A 21069-nucleotide genomic window follows, 5' to 3' on the forward strand; every position below is an offset into this window, starting at 1 on the left:
TCTAGCACTGCCATTGGGCTATCTCACCCAATGCAGCCTACAGCAAGAAGCAGGACCAGTTCTCTTGCCATCAGATCCATCTAGGCCCCCCATACTCACACTGCCAGGCCAGCTCTACTGTTTTGCCCAGGGGTGGTGCAGAGCCCTCTCTCCTAGTTGCTGTAGGAGGGGGCAAATGAGGGAGGGGCAGGGTTAGTGTTCCTGCTCTCATACCCTCAGGGCTGGCTCACCTGGACCCCCCAACAACAGGGACAGCTCTAGTGTGCTCCCCAGGTGGGGTGCAGGACCTGCTCTCCTGTGTGCTGTAGCTGGTGTAGGGCAGGCCTGGTTCTTTCTTGCTTGTGACCCCAGGGTTAGCTCTCTTGCCTGCAACAGGTAGCAAGGAGCAGAGAGAGGAGGGTATTTTTTTCCTCACCCATGCCATCGAATGGCAAACTTTTAAGAGTAGACCCCATGCCCAGTGGTAGATGGCCAACACCAAAATAACTCAAGTAGCATTTTTGGAGGTTCTTTGTCTCATAATGTTTTGTCAGGGCATTTAAAAATATTTTTTAACCTTAACGGGTTCTTTGTTATGGCTCCTGGTTTTGTGTTTTTATGGGATTCCTGTGTGTACAAACATGTGTATATATATATGTGTTTCTTTGGCTTTTTCTTTGGTTCTTTTTCTTGTGTTTGCTTCATTCTATTCCAGCCTGTTTGTTTTTGTTTATTTTATTTTAGTTCATTTTATTTTGTTATTATTCCTCAGATGCTTGTTTGTCTTCTAAGGGGTGACAGAAAAGGTGTAAATCTAGATGGGAGAGAAGGTAGACAGGATCTAAGAGGAGTTTGGGGAGTAGTAACTGTAATCAGAATATATTGTATGAAAAAACCTATTTGCAATAAAAGAAAAGAAAGGTAAAAAAAAAGGAAATTGGTTATGCCACTAACATTCATGCCATTATTGCATCAATTGGCCTATTCTGTCATCCTGATCATTATTGTAACTCACATCGTTCACAGCTGGTTAATGACAATTGACTACCCACCTAGCAGCCTGAATATCACTTTCTAGTACTATGAAGGTTAGCCTGTAAGGGATAAACCATCTAGGGCAGTACGAGATTGATTTATCCATTTCCTGTGACCAAAGTGTGATAGGTCCTCAGCAATAAAGTCTTATGTGATGATTTGAAAAAATATAAAAAAGGTAAAATGTACTTCAGAGTATTAGTAGGTCAAGCTAAATACTAAGCTGTCAATGTCTGGCACCTGAATATAGTTCTGCCTTCCATGAATTGGTTTTGATTTTTCATTCTAGGGAAATCTGAATGAGCTGGGCAAGATGATTCTGCAAGGTGCCTTCAGTGTTTGGCTAGGACACCGGAAAGGTGCTACAAAAATGAAGGATTTTGCAAGATTCAAACCAATGCAGAGACACATTTTCTTGTATGAAAAAGCTGTTATGTTTTGTAAGACGCGCATTGAATCTGGAGAAGGTGCTGGTAGATACCCATCGTACAGTTTTAAGCACTGCCTAAAAGTAAGAAAGCTCACATTATGTGATACAATATTGCCTTATATGTATTCCATCTTGAATACTTTTTTCCTTAAATAGGTTTTATACTTTAACTGCACATCCCTGTGTTTAAAAGAATCAAAAAAATCAAAACAAAATAATGCATGTGTGTTCATGTATGAGTACAGCCACCTATATGCTACAGCACAACTTTGGAGGTTATAGGACAGCTCAGGTCTTGGTCCTTCCATTCCACCTTGTTTGAAGCAAGGTGTCCTGTTGTTCACTGCTATGCACACCAGTATTGCTGCCCCCAAGAGCTTCCAGGGATTCTCCTGTCTTCACCTCCTATCTTGCTGTGGGAACACTAGAATTACAAGCACGTACTAACACATCTAGTTTTACATGGGTTTTGGGAGTCTGAAATTAGGACTGGGGTTGGGCCCAGGTGCAGAGCTTTGATTCAACTTCCCCATCACTGTAGTCTCAGATGTTCTCCAAGGTGCCCTTTGTGTTCTGGCTCACCTATGGATGAGCACTCTTCCAATGGTACGGGATAAAATTCTTGGTCTTGTTATCAAGAAGTTTTTGTTATAAAAGAAACAAGGAGGAAAGGGTTTCCCCCTCCTCACTGCAGTTTGCAAATGGAGAACTCTTGTGCTTAGCATATTTCTAGCCTCCTTTCTGTGTCCCTCCTCCATTCCTTAGTCCCGTCCTTTCTGGGAATCCAAAGTTACCTACAGCTGGATCTTTCCCATATATATTCTGTGCTATTCTTTGAAATAATTTTATTCTCTCTAGAACCCACACTACCATTGTGTCCTGACATTAGCCTTGTGTTAAAATTAGGACACAGTTGTTTGTGAAAGTCATTAGCAACCCAGTAGTGCTTCCAATTCACATGAGGCTATAATTGGTAGATTTGGTTATTTTAAACCTAATGAATTTTATCTTTCAAGTTTAAATTATAAATGCAGCATATTTGTTTATAGACTAATTGGAAGATAGAAAATTCTTACCTTTAATTCTCCAGTTACTACCATTTTAGTCCTTTTTCATGAGTGTTTTCTTTCATAGTTGGCTGTCCCAGTATAGTTGAGAGCTGATGAAAACGTAGCAGTGCTTATATTGATGGACCTGTCATGGGCTTGGGGACTTAGTCTAAGGAGGGCACCTGATAAGCAGGCTCTACTTTTGATTTTCCTCATACTGGTCAGCTGCCTCTAGCACAATTCCTACCCAGGGTCACCTCCCTGAGCATTTCCCATTGTCCATTTTGTATTCAATTGTGAATGCACAGTAGCTCCAAAGAGTCTTTAAAACTCCAACCATCTTTATCACAAGTACTCAGTTACTCTTTTAATATAGTCTACATATCTGAGTTATGTATGACTTTAATAAACATCAATTGAGAACCAAGGCATTATAATCCCTTTCTGAGAGGTTTTAGATCTTGCCATCTACATATGTACTCCTTAAAATGTACTTTACCTTTGTAGACATGTTTAACATAAACCAATTTGATGCACATTCTGTTTGTGGGGTGATCTAGTAACTACTTAATGCATAATTTCTTATATGCATTGACTTTCTATTTTATTTTAAATTTGATACAATGATAGGCATATCAACAGAGTGTTTCTGAAGTTCATTAAAGAAGGACTAATGAGGTAATGAAGCCAGAAGGAGTATAATAGTTACCATGGAAACAGAAGGAGGAACTGATGCAAGAAACATTTCAATGGAAGGCAGACATAAGGGCTTAGTGACTTACCAGATACAGAAAATAAATACTACTTGACATTTAAAAGAGGAAAATCTGTCTGGTTTTTCTTTGGTTTCCTGATATAATTGTATCTTTAATAGAAAAGAACCAGTCAGTGATGCTTGCAAAATTTTAGATAAAGATTCCTGGGAAAATGGTGATGCTGTAAACTAAGAAAGATGGAAGTTAGAATGTTTCTTAGGTCTCATTATGCTTGCTTCCTCCTGCTTTTTTCTCACAAGAGTCTACCATTGCTGGTCAGGATGTTACTTAACAAAGCTGAACAACTTCTTTCCCCTGAAATGGATTTTTTTTTGTCTTGACTGCATCGCACCAAACTGGATTTACACAGCCTTCTCATGTCTTTCTAATGACTATGTACTCTAATGCAAGCACTTAACATCCGTAGAAAAACCATATGTCAGGTCACAGGCAATCAGAGATGTAGCTTCTTCTGATCCATCAGATTGTGTGCTTGCTTATTATCACCAACTGTTGTTTTAATTTAATGCATAGTAGTGCTAACTTGGTGTCAGATAAAAGTTGATTGCCAAGGAAATCCCCAAATGTATTTAATTAATGATGTGTTATGTATATCAGCAATGGGAAACAGAAAAACAGTTGCCATTGAAATACAGGAAAGGATGGGAAGGAAAGCCATACGTTCAAAGCTCATTATGAACTGGGGTAAAGAGCTTGTCATTCAAGTGTAAGGACTGGAGTTCAGATCACTTGTGCTTGTGTAAAATGTTATGTGGGTGTAATCTCAGCCCAAAGCAAACTGGCTAGTTAGATTAGCTGGATCAGGTGAGCTCTGGGTTCAGCAAGAGACCCTGCATCAATAAATAAAGTGGTGACCTATTGTGGAAGATACCTGACATCAACCTCTGGCTCCCACACATGTACATATATACCATGTACATGTGAACATGCATACCCACATGCACTCCTCCACAACAACTTATATAATGTGAACATGCTGTTTAATATTTATTTCTCCATATCAGCTCTATGAAATACATGTTTACCAATTTCATGGTTGAAAAATGGAATTTGAGAAAACTTCAGCACTTAAGTTTTCTTAGGAAACACTAAGACACATAGCTGATGAATGCTAGTGATGGATGGATGGAGGTCCAGTCTGGCCTTCTTTGATTCAGAAGTCTTGTATGTCTGCTACCTATCATCCTAATGAGACAGTCATGTGATGAAACATAATTCATTTTTCGAAAAGATAGAATGTAGGTATTCTTATATCTAAATATTTGAGCAGAGATAGTTTAGGGTGGTATGGGAAAGATAGATTAGGGAACATTTGAAAGTAACTTTAGACTACATTCAAGGTAGATGTCAGAGGCTTTTTAATTAACATAGCTAAGTTGCATTTCTAAGTATAATTGTTTTCCTTTACCTTAATGCACGAATCTCAGGAGCACTACCCTTAATGTTTATTAGTTTTAATTAGGGTCATTTGGGGGGTTCATAAGTGGAACACAGTGTGATATTCCTTTAGACAATTAGGAAGGAATTGAAAGGAAGGCGGAAAGGCAGAGAAGAACTTAAGGAAATGTTACACAAGGGAGTGAAGTCGTCCCACATGGAATTAGCCAAGGTTAGCAGCAAATGGTGAATGAAAATTGTGCTAAGCATAAACACAGATGAGAAGAAAGTGGTGGGAAGAAGAAATGTTGTATACTACACAAGTTTTACTGTCGTGAGAATGTTAGGCATTTTGTTTGCTGGAGAGGAAAGCTTGGTGGGAAGAGAACCAAGGCTGGTTCTTCCCTAACCCATAAATTTGCTACTTATAAGTAGGGAATATATTTGTAACATCAAATTGATCTGGCCAATAATTACTTAAAAAAACATTGAAATTAATTAATCAATTTCAGGTGGCTTGTCCCATTGATAGTTAATTACTTTTATTTCTGACAACATTTTGTTTTAATACTCTATAGTTATTTTCCAGCAGAATTCAACCTTAGATAGGAGGCCTGAGTGTTCAGATATATGACATTTATATCAAGCACTGGAATGAAGCATGGCATCTGAACTCTGAGTGCATATTTCCACAAAAACACTTACGTCTTCATGCTTATGGCTATACTTTCCAGTTCCTACTCATTGGAAATAAAATGTATATTTTGCTTAAATGAAACATTCTCTTCTCATAGATTATGATAGAACATGATGAATGCAATTCCATATTTGTAATCAAATGCTCAGGAAAATTTTGATTTGTTGTAGATGGAAGAAGCTGGAATTACAGAACATGTGAAAGGTGATAACCGCAAGTTTGAAATATGGTATGGTGAGAAGGAAGAAATATACATTGTTCAGGTTGGTTATTCTTCTGGAAACCATAATCATCATTACATTTATTTAATTTATTGACCTGTCAATTTCAGTTTGTATTATTCATATATTCCTGGGTGTGGGGGCATTCATTGGAGAATGTTAAACCTACCAGGAGCCTCATTCTTAAGGAAAACTGGTTCTTTTTACCCTAGAAGACAGTAACCATCTATTGTTCCTCACTTAGAAGTGGGGACTCTGAATGCCTTCCCACTGTATGTTGGAATGTTGATTGGCTTGATCTTGTGAGATCTTGTGCAGGCATCCACAGCTGCTCTGAGTTCTTGGGTATAGTGGTCCTGTCATGGCCAGAAGACACTGTTTTGTTCTGGTCCTCCCCAACCTCTGGATCTTACAAATTTTCTGTCCCCTTTTCTGTGATGGTTTCTGAGCCTTGGGAAAAGGGTGTGATATAAAAGGCCATTTATGACTGAGCACTCCACACTCAGTCTCTACACTTTAACCAGTTGCAAGTTTCTTTGTTAACCTTTAAACATCGCACAAATAAACTTCTCTGATGAGCTCTGAGAGTTGCGCTAGGGTAGATACTAATTTCGAGGGCAGTTTGATACTATGTCAATTTAATACATGACATTAGAAGTTCTCCCCCTGGAGCTTATGAGCTCCGCAACCATGGGTTCTTAAGCAGCTTTGCAATACCAGGCCTGTGTTTTCTCTAGTAGAATAGGCCTTGAATCTAATCTGAAAGCAGTTGGTTACCTTCATAGCATCCATGCTAAGGATTTTAGTTCTGAGTGTGTGTGTGTGTGTGTGTGTGTGTGTGTGTGTGTGTGTGCGCGCGCGCGCGCGCGCGCGCGCACTCACGCTTATGTCTGTGGGATTATGAATTTGTGCAGTGCTTTAGGAAGCCAGCAGAGGGAAAGAGACCCCTAGAGCTGGAGTTAAAGTCCATTGTGAGCTATCATCCCATGTGGGTGCTAGGAATCATGGTATGGTTTTCTGCAAGAGCAGTATTAACCACAGAGCCATCATCTCTCCAGCCCCCAACATTAAGATTAAAGAACAAACAAACAAAACAAAACAAAAAACAACAAACCTCTGGTTCAGTTTCTAACACTCATAATAGGTGGCTTGCAACAATTTATAACTCTAACTCTAGGGGAATTTGATTCCTTCTGGCTTCCTTGGGCACTGAAGGCATGTGGTGTGCTTAACATACATGCAGACAAACCACCCATAGACACTGAATGAAAATAAATAAATAGATCTTTTAAAGAATGATTTAAAAATCTGAGTTGGTAAAAAAAAAAAATGTTGGTCACCTTTTATAAAAGCCCATGCCTTTCACGTTTGGCTGCTACTTTTTTGCTCCTATGAAGTTTCTAGAGTTAGGGTTGAGTTCCCTTTGTCTTCAGCATTTAAAGACTTGAAGATATGACAGTTCAGGTTTATTCCTTCCTGGGCGGGTGTGCTCTGAGGCCCACGCTGTTTCAGGGAGGGGAGAACACTCAGGCCACTTCAAGATACTGTTATGCCATTGGCAGTGAGTCTGCATCGTGACTTGTGGCTGATCCATAAGTTATTATCTGTTACAGATGTTCAGGGTTTTTTTTCATGTTTGATTTTGTACTGATAGCAGTGCATAAACCCTTCTTGGTTTGCTTTAAGATATAATAGTTGGTACCATATGATAGACTTACCTTATAAGCAATAAAAGAGTATTTAGGGACTCCATCATGTTAGTATCAGTTTTTAAGATTATTAAGTTGTGGAAATATTAGCGCATGCTCTGTTGTTGTTTTACCAAAATTGAAACAAAGTGGTGTGTGTGTGTGTGTGTGTGTGTGTGTGTGTGTGTGTGTGTGTGTGTAATTCTCCAGCAAAGCAAAACTAAGTGAAAGGATCCCTGAATTTCCTCCAGTTGTTAGTCTGTTCTTTAAGGCAATTTCAGAATGATTTTGATTATAATATCTCATCTAATCAGATGGTTAATGATCAGCCTCTTAAACGCTTTAAGAATTAAAAGGCTAGAACTTGAATCTGGTGTTTCATAGAGTGATTCACGTTTGATTACATTTTTTATTATTATAAAAGCATTCTTTTCAAAAGGAAACATACTTTTTCCTTCTGTTTTAATTTTTAGGCTCCAAATATTGATGTGAAGATCTTATGGTTAAAAGAAATAAGAAACATTTTGTTAAAGCAGCAGGAACTTTTGGCTGGTAATTTCATTTTTTTCTTTTATTGAAAATAGTTTTTTTTCACATAATAGATTCTAATTACAGTTTCCCCTCCCTCTATTCCTCCCAGTTTTCCCCCACACCTCCCCTCCCATCTGGATCCATTCCCTTTCTTGGACTGGTAATTTCAAGCATTCATGCTTTATCTGGAGAAGCACAATGGCTTGGATTTTGTAAAAAGTCTTCCTGGGGATGTGGCTGATAATTTAATAATCATGAAGGGAATTATTAAACTAAAATAAAAAGGTAACATTGAGGTTCAGAGAGCTTAAAAAAAAACCGACAGCTAATTTCAACTCCAAGGTGAGCCTTGGTGCTTCAGAACCAGCTGAGAATCAATGAGGTATCAATTTCTAGTCCTTCCCAGGAGGTGACGGTGAGGAAGAACCTCACAGAACCAGTATTCAGTAAGGTTGGGATGGAGAATTGGTTGCACTTTTGTACTGGTACTTTAGAAAGAGTCTTTGTTTGTATGTGTGTATGATGTATATGTATATACTTGTGTATGTGACTACAGATGTGTGTGTGTGTGTGTGTGTGTGTGTGTGTGTGTGTGTGTGTGTGTGTGTGCCACAGTGAGCATATGGAGATCAGAGGACCAATTTCATTGTATCTTGTTTGAGACAGGACTTCTTGTCATTGTTCTACTGCTGGATAAGAAGGATAGCTGACCCTGGAGCTTCCAGGAATTCTCCTGCCTCCACCTTCTATCTTACCGTATGAGTGCTGAGATTACAGACATGTTCTACTGAGCCCAGTTTTTTTTTTTTTTTTGGTCAGTTTTAGAGATTCAATGCAGATCTTCATTCTTGTGCAGAAACTGCTTGGCCCACTGAGTGCCACGGCACCCCAGGCCCTAGCTTGTACTCTTGGAATAAAGTAATACACAGTTTAAACTCTACAGATTTTAACTTTAGATTGGCCTTCCTGGTCAGTTTAAATCCCTGAAAAGTGTGTGTGTGTGTGTGTGTGTGTGTGTGTGTGTGTGTGTGTGTGTGTGTGTCTGTCCGTCTCACTCTTTCCCCCCTACCCTCTGTGTTGTATTGGAAAGTATTGTCCTTCATAGAAGTAAGAAACATATCTTTGAAATGACTCATAAGCTTTGTTTAATTGTTCAGCTAAAAAACAGCAGGATCAGCCAAGAGAATGGGATCAACTTTCTCCTCAGCAGCAGAAAGCTGAGTAAGTGATCATTTCATTCAGCAACATAATTCTTTAAATTTTTGATGTATTTATTTATCTTTATGTGTATGAAAATTTTACCTACATGTGCATATGTGTACCACATGTTTTCCTGGTTCATGGAGGTCAAAAGAGGGTGTTAGATTCCCTGTAACTGGAATTATAGACAGTTCCTAGCCACCGTGTGGGTGCTGGGAACTGAACCTGGGTCCTCTATAAGGGCCACAATTGCTCCCAACCACGGACAATCTCTTCAGCCCCTAGAAATACCAAACAATGTAATTAGAACATCTCAGACAACAACCAGCCTTCTGTGATAGCAATACCTCATCAGATAACATAAACACACTATTTTCTCAGGTTTAAGCCATATGTTGGAGTAACATAGTGACTAACAGTCCCTATAAATTGCAAGGCTGTTTTTAAAACTTTTAAGTGCTTTGCATTTGATCATGGGAACAGTTGCACTCAGACTGAGGGTAAACACAATAGTTCTCCTTCATGGCTTTCTCTTTGGGGTGCTTTTGCTTACCTTCAATCTGTCTGGAGAAACAGCATGAGAACAGAAGATGAAGGAGTGGCTTGCAGTGTGCATAGTTAAGACGTGGATCTATGAACTGAAGTGAGGCTAAAGCCCTTCTGGATGGTGGCAGTTGGGCATGGTAGCTCAGCACTGCTGCTTTAGGACGCTGGTCTTGATGTTCTGCCTCTAATAATCTCAAAAGCTGCACTGTCTGCATCTGAATGTACATAGCGACTTTCCAAAGCCCTGGCACAGAGTTCACTGAGCTACAGCAGCTGCGTGGTACAGGGAGTACAGAAGGACCTACTAGATAGATTGTTTTTCTTTCTTTGTCACACATATCTCCGAAAGGTCTCTAAAATCTGAGACAGCACATGATTTTCATCAGGATCTTTAGGAGAAGCAAGCTACTTTGAAGGTCTTTTTCTAGTAGTGTTCATGACATTCAAACATAGAAGTGAAGACTTTGTTATATGCAGTAGTTTCTGAAACAGTGGTGCAAACTTAACAGCATGAATCAGGTTAAAATTTCACCTACATATTTATACATACATTACCTGACATATTAAGATGAAAAGTCTTCAGAACAACACAGATTGTACACATACCTGTCTTGGGTCTAGAAGGGAACAGTATAATCTTTGCATAAAAGAAGTGTGCTGACTTGAATCTTAGGACTTAAGCTCTTGAAGCTGTTTTATATTATCAGCTATTCTACAGACTTAAATAAGGGCACAACAGCGATTGGAATGGACTTTCAGCTTACTGTTAACACATAGTATTAAGATAGAGAATTTTAAATTTTCACTATTCTTAGATTATGCAGAAGCTCACCTGTTTTATATTTGGCTTTTTCAGAAAGCAAGAGGAAGCTCTTGTAAATGCTGTGGAAGTAGAAGCAGAGGCAGGAGCAGATGTGGAACAAGCCAGTGGTGTGGTGGCGGTCAGAGAGGCAGTTGTGCCAGTTCAGACAGAAGCAAATTCCTCAGGTATGTGTCTTGGTTATCTGATGAAAAGATTCATAACTATGTGACTTTTAACCCCTGTTGCTAATTTGGAAAGAATCTAGCCATGTGTTATTTTTGTATAAAGAAAAGAAAGTCAACCTGTTTTAGAAGGCTTTTATTTCTTGCACATGAAAGCCACTCTGGTGGACACTACAGAGCACTATTTGTCAAAGTGTGGGCCCTGGACCAGTAACATTAATATCGCCTGGGAACTTGTTTTATAGAAGACAATTTTTTTTGGCTCTCTCTGCCTCAGATCTTCTGAAGCAGAAACTGGATATGAGACCTAGCTTCTTGACTTTTGGCCAACTTTCTATATAATGCTGATCCATGCTCAAGTTTGAGAACTCTTGCAATAAAGGACACAGGAGTAAATATAACACAGCTATTGACTTCAATGTTTATACTGTTTCTTTGCCATTGGTTTTGTGACTAGAGCTGGAAATTCATTTTCTTAGGAGATTTGTGCTGTTTGAAATGATTGTACGCAATACCTTTGATTCACCAAATGTTAACATGATGAGTGCATCAGGAATTTTGGAGAGTTGCATCTGAAGTATAATTAAAATATGCAGAGCTGCCATCTTTACAATGCTAGGAAGGTAGATGATGCAGTAAGCAATTAAAGTGGAATATTATAAGTGTCATAATAGGGAGGTATAAGGTGCTATACAAGCATACAAGGTTTCCTAAATAACTTTGGGAACAATAGCATAGACTCCCTGAGAAGTGCTCTAAGTCTCGGGACTTAATAGAACAGTCCTTAATCCTACTCGTTGAGTAGGAACAAGTAATGCTGACAGTGTTCAGTTTTTAGTTATCCATTTAGAGGTTAGTTCCTTCAGAACTTTATGCTGTGACTCCCAACCCCAGCAATAAAGAGAGAGCCTAGTATCAATGCCTTCATTTGACAGGTAGGGAAACCACATCAGAGAAGGTTGACATGAACAGTTTACTATGGCCAAGAAGGGAGTCTGTAAGTTTGTGACTTAGATTTTCTCCTGTTTTTTTTTCTTTTCTGTTGCTGTGATGATATGCCCTCACAAAAACAATTTGGGGTGAGGGGCTGTTTATTGCAGTTTAAAATTCCCAGTTACAGTCCATCATTGCAGGGAAGTCATAGTTGTAGGAGCTTGAAGCAGCTAGTCACATCATATCTACAGTCAGGAAGCAAAGAGAAGTAAATCCATTCATGCTGCTTTCATGAATAGTTTGATTAGATAGATTTCTTTATGCTTATAAAGTCCAGGGTTCCAAACCAAGAAATGATGCTGCCTATTTTCAGGCTAGTTCTTACCACATCAATAAAGTAACCCCCAACAGACTTGCCCACAGGCTAACATAGTCTAGCCAACCCCTCACTGAGACTATCATCCCATGTGATTCTAGGTCATGTCAAGTTAACAATTAAAGCTAAACACAGATTATTTCATCTAAATCAGGTCAGTTCTAAAAAAAAAACAGTGAAAGAAAAAAAAGAAATCTCATTTTTCTACCTACTATCTCATTGTTGTGGCAGGGGGATATATAGTCTTTCTATGTAGCACTGGCTGTCCTGGAACCTACTATTTAGACCAGGCTAGCCTTGGACTTGTAGGGATCTACCAGCCTCTGCCTTCTGAATGCTGGCATCAAAGGTGTGCAGTACCACACCTGACTACATGCAGGCTCTTATAAGGCATGGGATATGTAATGCATGATTTCTGCCTACTAAGACAACCCAAGACAAAATAATAGCAACACCAGGCAGAATCTAACAAGTACTATTTGAGTGGGAGAAATACAAATATTATAGAAAGAACATTCAGAACCATTTTTTTTGTGGGTAGAGGTAAGAAAGATAATATATTCTGAAAATGTTTAAACATTACATTTTTTGTTTTTTGAGACAAGGTTTCCCTTTGTGTAGTTCTGGCTATCATGGAACTTTCTCTCTGTAGACCAGGCTGGCTTCAAACTCACTGGGATCCACCTGCCTCTGCCTCCTGAGTGCTGGGATTAAAGGCCTGTGCCACCTGGCTTAATATTACTTTTAATAATGCCCATGAGCTCCAACTTCCAACCACTGTGAAATTTCAAAGAAGTATATTGTAGTCCAAGTCCTTCCTGAAATGTCAAATGCAAAAGTAGTGCAACCCAAGTGCAATTTTGTTATGTGGAGATAGGCCATAGTGTTGATCCACTGAAGGTCATAGCTTTGACCGTAACCGTGAGTTTGCTTCTCCTGTGGTGGAGAACCAGATCCTTTGGGTAACTGCTACACTTGTCCTTTTTCTTCTAGCTTGGACTCAGATGCCACCATCTGCAGAAGGTCCTGGAGAATCTGAAGAGCATTCAGATAACTATTACTTCCCTATGTACAATGACGATGGGGAAGATGGGCCACAAATGGTTAGTATGACATACTACATCAAAATGCCCGATGAACCAGATAGGGCACATAAAGAACAACCTTTTGTCAGGATTCTTGAGGGTTACTGAATATATTCCATAGTCTATATCCAAATGAAATGATTTGAAGTGAATCTTATAAGGATTCACTAATCACTTCTCATTATGTAGAATACTTCTCAGTTATACACAGAGCACTACTGAAGTTAGTTTAATTATCAGTTTCCAAATGCCTACAAATACATCAATATGATTGTTATTTTTTTTATTTTTTTTCTAGTCTGGATCTCTCTATGGTAGCCCAGGCTGGCCTCCTGCCTTAGGTTGTCAAGTGCTAGCTTATAAATGTGTGATTTCATGACCCTCTCAGTTTTAGATTTTTTTTAAGTATGGTGCTTATTTCATTACACCTCTCTGTGTACATGGATTTTTCTTTAAGCTTAATATTTGAAATTATAAATTCACAAGAAGTTAACAAAAATACTACTGAAATATCTTGTGTTCCCTTCACCTAGTTATCCCAGTGGTAACATCTTCGATAATTAGAGGACAGTACCAAATCTTAGGACTTGACGTCAGTGCCCGAAACAGGCTTTACTCAGATGTCACCAGTTTTCCATGTACTTTTGTATGTGTGTATAGGTATTTATGTGTAATTTTGTTCAGAGCTGTGTTTTCTATTTAAGTACGAGGGATAGACACACATATAATGAAGTTTCAAATATACTTTATAAAATAATTTCTCAATTAATATTAACAGTATTAGTGTGAGAAAGGCTAATCTTTTAAGCTATAATTTACAGAGGAAGAAATTAAGGGCTGGCAAGAGATTTGTTGTAATTGTTTATATTAGCAGTTCTCATATTTCCAGTGACAGAATGCTTTCTGTTCTTAAAATATTGAGAAGTTCAATATTTAAGGGGCTGGAGAGGTGGCTTAGCAATTGAGAGCACTGGCCTCTCTTCTGAAGGGTCTAGCTATGATGTCCAACACTCATGTGGTAGGTCACAACCATCTGTAACTCCAGTTCTAGGGAATCTTATGCCCTCTTCTGGCCTCCAAGGGCCACAGGCATATGTAATACACATAAAAGTGTTAAAGAAGAACTTTTATTTACTATGTGAGTTATATCCATTGAAAATATACTTTATTATACATTAAAAATGATAAATAACAAAGATTTAAATTAGGAAACCTATAATTTTGAGTAAGTATCATTTTTATCTTAAAATGACTTTCTTTTTTTAAGTTAAAAATAGAAATAAAGCACTCTTTCAAATATGTTTAACATCTGGCTTATTTAAAGTCCTGAGCTGGGCCTGGTTGCACATACTTTTGGTTTTAGCACTCAGGAGGGAGGAGCAGGTGGATCTCTGAGTTCAATGCCTGCCTAGTATGCAAAGCAAGTTCCAGGCCAGCCAGGACTACAGAGAGAAACCTTGTTTCAACAAAACAAAACAACAACAAGAGAGACATCCTGATTCTCATGTGTTTCTGAATCCAATTTGTTCTACTATCATATAGCAGATAAACTGTACAAACTCCTGCATACATTTGAGAATTTCATAATTTGAGAGTTTAATAATGTTGTTAAGCAAACCTGACCTTCCAGATCTATTGAATGGCTCTCAGAAACAAACCCTAAATGATCTCCTTCCTGTAATTTGCAACCTACTGGGTTATGCCAATTATAACAATCAGTGACAGTTCCTTTTGTTCTATTATCAGAGGACAAATTAGATTGGATCAGTTGGTCAGTTGTGAGCAGTCAGAAGAAACCATTTGGTATTTGAACACTGCCTGTAGATGGTCTAGAATGTTGTCAGAACCAGGTCTTCTATCATTTATCCAGCTTTAGAGTCAGAAAGTAAAGTGAGTCTGCAAAATTGACTACTGCTTTAATCATGAGGATTGGGAATGCAGGAAAACCTATCAGAGTTCCTCTATTGAATACTTTCCTGAGTCCTGCTACCAAGGAAAACAAACAAAAGAGCAATGCAGTACGGCCCACAACCCCCCGAAGTTCTGAGAGACCGAGTCTCAAAGTGGGTGGATGATGTTTTTAAGGATGACACCTGATGACCTCTGGTCTCTGCATGCATGTGCACACACATACATGTTCACCCACATCCAGATACTTGCAACCCATACACACAGACATATACACAATATGAACACACATAAACATGCATTAAAACAGAAGTTGAAAGGAGCTGTGCATTTGGTTTCACTTTACAAAGACAGAAATTGAGAAGCCAGCCAGCTGTGGTGGTATGTGCTTGTAATCCCAGCACTGAGAAGGCTAAAGCAAGAGGATTGGGAGTGAGGCCAACCTGGCTGTATAGGCCAGCCTGAGGTACGATGTAGTAAGACCCTGTTTCAGAAACACGCGCGCGCACACAGACACACACCTGAGAAGTAACGGGTTCCATTTCTGTTACAGAGAGTCGTGTCGGAGATGAATTTCCTGTAGCTCTTGCCTGCCTGCTTCTCAGCCCATGTGGATAAAACACCACTCAGATTTTCAGCCCAAATGATGGGGATTTTTTTCAGGTTAATATATTGAAACATGCAAAGAACCAACAGCATATACTTCTTTCTTTTCTTTCACTTAAAAGCATTTTACTTGTAGTACTCTTTATTCCTAAAATTGTGTAGTAAGTGTGTAAGACATTGTGCTGGATCAAGTCTCATCTCAGAATACTTTTGACTTGAAAATTGTTTCTTCTCTGTCTACTTTGTAACCAAATGCAATCAGCGTGCCTTCAATTATTTAGCTTATTATTAATTAAGTTGAACTTAGGGCTCTAGAGTAGTTAAGACCAAGTGAAGCACAACATTATGATTTAATACGCTTTTTAGACCTAGCTCTTCTTTTAGTCTGCGCAAGACAATGCAGGGTTCAGAAGTACTGGGGGGCGGGGGTGGGCATTAGTAAATTCTCTTCAGGGCTATTGCCTTTTCTATGTGCCAAGATGAACTTTTCCTGATAGTAGTTTACAAAGAATCGCATTTAAAATGTAATATTTTCATGCTTGTTTCTTTTTCTGAATTTATGCTTATAATTCATGTAGCAAATTAGTTGTGCTCTATTATCTTCTGTACATTTCATGCTGTAATTCTTCTTTTCCAAATAAAAATTAAACCTTCGGGTTCCACAAATTCATATTCTAGTTTTTGTTTGTTTGTTTTTCCCATCACAAATTGATCCCATTTATTTGTTCCTTCAGAGAAGAGTGGCTGACGCTGCTACATTTGTCATGGAAGCAGGAAGTGAATTCTTTCTGTGACAGTCAGCAGGTAGTTAGGCTCATTGTCAAGCTTGTAACACGTGATTTTTTTCATTACAACTTCATAGTCTGAGTGAAATAAGGCCCTAGCAGACTGGAAGAAGAAAGTTTCAGAAGACCTCTGAGGGAGTAGCTTCTTCATGAGGAATCTCAGGATCAATGGTAGGCGCATTTGCAATGGCTATGGGAACTTCAGGCTGGTGTGCATGGGTAGTGAGTCCAAGTCTCCACCATGTCCGTGTCTTTGTTACACAGTCGTCAGCAGCAGAGATCACAGGGATGCTTTTTCATTTTCATTGCTTCAGCCGTGCTTACAGAACCCACCACAAAGCTGGCAAACTTTTGTTGAGTGAAAGACGCTGTGAGAGAATTCTAGGCTATGCAGACTTACTATTTACTCAGGACTCAGGTGATTTAGTTGGTTGTTGCGTTTTTGTAATGTGACAGACCACATTCCATTTGGTTGTTTAAGTCATTTATTAATCACATATCTAATGCACACTAAGTGTCAGAATCTTTGCTTTGACACTTTACAAGAGAGCCATAATTCTCTTTATCAGTTTAAATATTGACATTTGAGCTTTACCATCCAGTTCTTATACATTTGGGCAACCGTGGTTCTGCCCACATGCTGTTGAATTGTGAGAGCACCAAAAGCTGGACAATAATGCTTGAAAGAAGGTTGAAAGAAGCTCCCATAATTATTTCAAAAAATATTAAATGAAAAAATTATGTCCCCATAATGTCACTAACTTGAACTAAAAGCCACACTGATTGTATATGCTAACTCTGAAGGTGAGTGAGCACATGTATGAAGCTTAGAGCTGGAGATATGGTTCAGTAATTGAGAGTATTTATTATTCTTGCAGAGGACCCAGGTTCACTCTTAGGACCAACATGGTGGCTCACAATCATCCATAACTCCAGTCCTAGGGGATTCAATGCCCTCTTCTGACCTCTCTGGACACCAGGAACACATGTGATGTGTGCAGGCAAAACCCTCATGCACATCAAATAAAATGAATAAGTCATTAAGTATGAATCTTTAAAGTAATAACCTGTTTTTCCCAAAAGTCCTCTGTAGGTTATTTGAAGGACTCAATAATATGCCATGCAAGCCTTTGAACACATGCAAGATCTCTATGAAAACTGGATGCAGTGTAACTCATGTGCTCTTGATCCTCTGATCCTAATCCATTGATTAGTTAGGTTGGTGAAAAATGTAAACAGAAGAAAAGATGGTCTGATTTGAGGAAGTAGTTTACAGATTTTCATTGGGTAATCATAGGTGTCAGAATGCCCAGGTTTGCAGATATTATTATGATTAAACTGTCCAATATTTGAAGGCCAAAATTCCCTAATATTTGCCTAGGGATTTCACTGGTGTGAAAAATCTTTCTGTAATTAGAAATAAAGCTGCAAATAAATTATGCTTGTTAACATTTCATGTTTCCTTCAGTAGATTGGTGTATGTGAATCAAAAATTGTAAACGTGTTAACCTTCTTACAAGGTTGCTGCGTTTGAGAGATTTCACATACTGTGATAATCTAGTTAATAATCCTTCCAAATGCTTTTATGATGTTAGTCCTACTGTCCAAGAATGCTTTACCAATGTATATTTTATTTAATTCTAGGAACATGTTATTTCTGTGTGGATGGCTTCCCCTACCTACATGCACATATACATACATTTACACACACACACACACACACACACACACACACACACACACACACACTCACATACACCTGTGTCTGCACCCAAGACTTCAATGTGAATAAAGCATGAAGCAATGAGAAATAACACAGTGTTTCTGTTAACCCTACCCTTAAAAAGGAAAGAAATTTTTCTTTGTACAACAGTATTCTCATAGATTTTTATCCTTGGTGACATTTACCTATCTATAAAACACAGCACACAGATAACAAGATTGATACACATATAATTCCTATGAAATGCAGGATTGTGCCTTGTGTACCTTGTATTGAATTCCATGTGATGGTACACAGTTTTTTATACACATCTAAAAGACTAGGAGTAATGTGTTTGGTTCCAAGTTTCATGTATAAAGCGAAACTAAGACTGAGGATGATAGTGCTCAGTGGAAATACGGGTCACATAGGAAAGGCAAAGCGCTCCAAGCTGTGTCACTTCTGAAAGGCTTGCTGCACTAATGGTTGGATTATTTAGATAATTATTGAATTATTTAGATGGCTAGTAATCAAAGCAATTTGTTAAACCAACAGTCAGAACTGATGATTAGATATTTAAAATCTACTCTCAACAATTGTACCACACAGAATTATTTTTCAGACTACGAAGAACATTCACTAAGATAGAACATATGCTGTTTTATGAGACAAATCTTAATTAAAGAGACTGGAATGGTTTAGTGTGTCTTAGGGTTGCTGTTGCTGTGACCAAAAGCAACTCAGGGAGGAAAGGATTTATTTCATCTTACAGTCTGTAGTCCATCATCCATGGAAGTCAGGGCAGGCACTGATGCAGAGGCCATGAGGAGTGCTACTTACTGGCTTATTCCTTATGGTTTGCTCAGCTTGCTTTTTTACAGCACCCAAGACCACCACCTCAGGAGAGGTACAACCCACAGTGAGCTGGGCCATCCCACATCAATCACTAATTAAGAAAATACCCTACAGGATTGCCCACAGGCCAGTTTGGTGGGGGCATTATCTTAATTGAGGTTCCCTATAACAACATGACTCTAGCTTGTGTCAAGTTGACATAAAAACTAGCCAGCACATAGTCTCAAGGTATTATGTTAGTGAACAGAATTTAAATTTTGAAGAGTATTCATGTAAACAATGTATAGGATCAAGATGAAAACACAGAGGAAATTAGGTTGATTTCAAGTTGTATGAACAAGAAAATGTAACATCAAAATTCATGGATGTAGCTAAAGAAGGAGGGAAATGTACAATTTTAAATGCTTACATTACATACTTAAAATCAATATGACTCACCAAATTAACATAATGAAGGAGAAAATTACATGTAATCAGTTCAATAGACACAGAAAAGCAGTTGACAAAACTCTATAGTCATTCACAATAAAACACTGGAAAGAAAAGGACCTTTTTCAATCTGGTAAAACTCACTGATGAAAAGCCACCAGCTAACATACATAATGAGGAAACACTGGATGCTTTCCTTCCAAGACTAGAAACAAGTCACACATAGCCCCTCTGACAATTTCCATTAAGCATTATACTAAAATTCTTAGCCAGTGCTGTAACTTCAGGAGGAGATAAAGGGCAAGAGTGCCATGATTACTGGATTATATATGTGCACAAGACTAGAAGGATTCGTGCACTAGAAATACTGGGTGACTTTTACAAGGCTGTAGTGCACAAACTTATTGTACGAGAATAAATTGTGATTCTACCTCCTAGCAACAAAGAATTGGGAAAAAAAACCCTAAAGTTAGAAACAGCTATATTTCTAACAACCTAAGGTGTTAAATAGGAAAGCATATAATGAGATGTAAGTAGCTTATACATTGAAATGTACACAATTTTGCTCACACACATTTAAGATTACTTAAACAGTGAAAGACCATGTTTGTAGATAGGCATTCTCAATGTCAAGAAATCTGTAACTTACCATGTTACATATAAACTTGAATAAATTTAAAATTTACCTGTCAGTTCCATGCAGCTTAAAAATCCAAATCTCATCAGGCATTTTTGAAAAAAAAAAAGACAAATTGTACTCTAAAATGTGTATGAAAAGACAAAGCTTTAAAACAGAAGAATTTTGAAAAATTTGGAGGACCTGACTCAACTACATGGTATAAACTACAGTCATCATCAAATGATGGCATAATTATAGAGATTACAGACATCCTTCATACAATAAATGTAAAACATCATTTGATTTTAAATGAACATAAAATTACATTAAATAGAACACAATATGAAATTTGCAGAATGACTAAATCTACCTAATTAGCATAAACATTATTGTCTCTTTTTGGTGAAAGCATTTAACATACACTTGCTTTTTTGTTTTTAGATTATTTTTATTGAAAATAATTGTTTCATACAATATATTCTGATCACAGTTTCCTCATCTCTCAGATCCTCCCCACCTCTCTACCCGCTCAACTTCATTCCTTTTTTCTCTCTCTCTTTAATGGGCAAATTAAAAAAAAAATAAAACAATACAGACATGGAGAAAAAAATAAAAAAGCATGAGAAACACATTCAAACACACACACACACACACACACACACACACACACACACACACACCATAAAAACACAAAATCAGAAACCATAGTATATAAACAAAAAAGACTTGTAAGGTAGAAAGTGTCCAAACAAAACAATATGAGACAAACAACAATAACAAAAAGCAAAACATAAAACCAAAATCCTCCAAAAAAATAGCATTGAGTTCATTTTCTGTTGGCCATGTACCGTTGGGCCTACAATTAAGAGTAGTTTGTTTCCCCAGTGAGATCCCATTAGAGAAAACTAAGTTTTCCTTTACAAGCAGTTGTCAATTGGAGATAGCTTCTGGGTTAGGGATGGGGATTGTGTTCTCTTCCCACTTTCAGTACAAGGATCCCATCTGGCTTGAAGCTCTGCAGGCCCTGTGCATGCTGCCACAGTCTCTGGGAGTTCATGTGTGTGTCAGTCCTGTTGTGTCTGGAAGGCACTAACCTATACTTTCTTAGTATTTTACTGAATACACTCAATTTCTCTTCTCCACCTTGTACAATAGCCTTCTGTCTTGAACTTATTCCAACATCATCTCCACCCAAACTGTTCCAGATATTAGTGATTAGGCACAGAAACACAATGCCACATGATATCACTCATACATG

The 21069-nt window shown here is 38.2% G+C and overlaps 1 protein-coding gene across 6 annotated transcripts in view; it reads left to right on the plus strand.

Moving 5' to 3' along the window:
• Mcf2 (MCF.2 cell line derived transforming sequence) overlaps positions 1-16091 on the plus strand; it is a 102382-nt gene extending 86291 nt beyond the window's left edge. For all 6 annotated transcript variants that reach the window (XM_015987387.3, XM_015987385.3, XM_015987386.3 and 3 more), the window contains 7 exons: positions 1304-1525; positions 5514-5606; positions 7726-7804; positions 8941-9004; positions 10386-10516; positions 12816-12925; positions 15369-16091. In XM_015987387.3, coding sequence (XP_015842873.1) covers positions 1304-1525; positions 5514-5606; positions 7726-7804; positions 8941-9004; positions 10386-10516; positions 12816-12925; positions 15369-15398 — 729 coding nt within the window. In that variant the 3' untranslated portion in view covers positions 15399-16091. The remainder of the gene's footprint in view (positions 1-1303; positions 1526-5513; positions 5607-7725; positions 7805-8940; positions 9005-10385; positions 10517-12815; positions 12926-15368) is intronic.
• Positions 16092-21069: the final 4978 nt, after the last annotated feature.

The sequence above is a fragment of the Peromyscus maniculatus genome, chromosome X (genome assembly GCF_049852395.1).
Source record: "Peromyscus maniculatus bairdii isolate BWxNUB_F1_BW_parent chromosome X, HU_Pman_BW_mat_3.1, whole genome shotgun sequence".
Classification (NCBI taxonomy): Eukaryota; Metazoa; Chordata; class Mammalia; order Rodentia; family Cricetidae; genus Peromyscus; species Peromyscus maniculatus.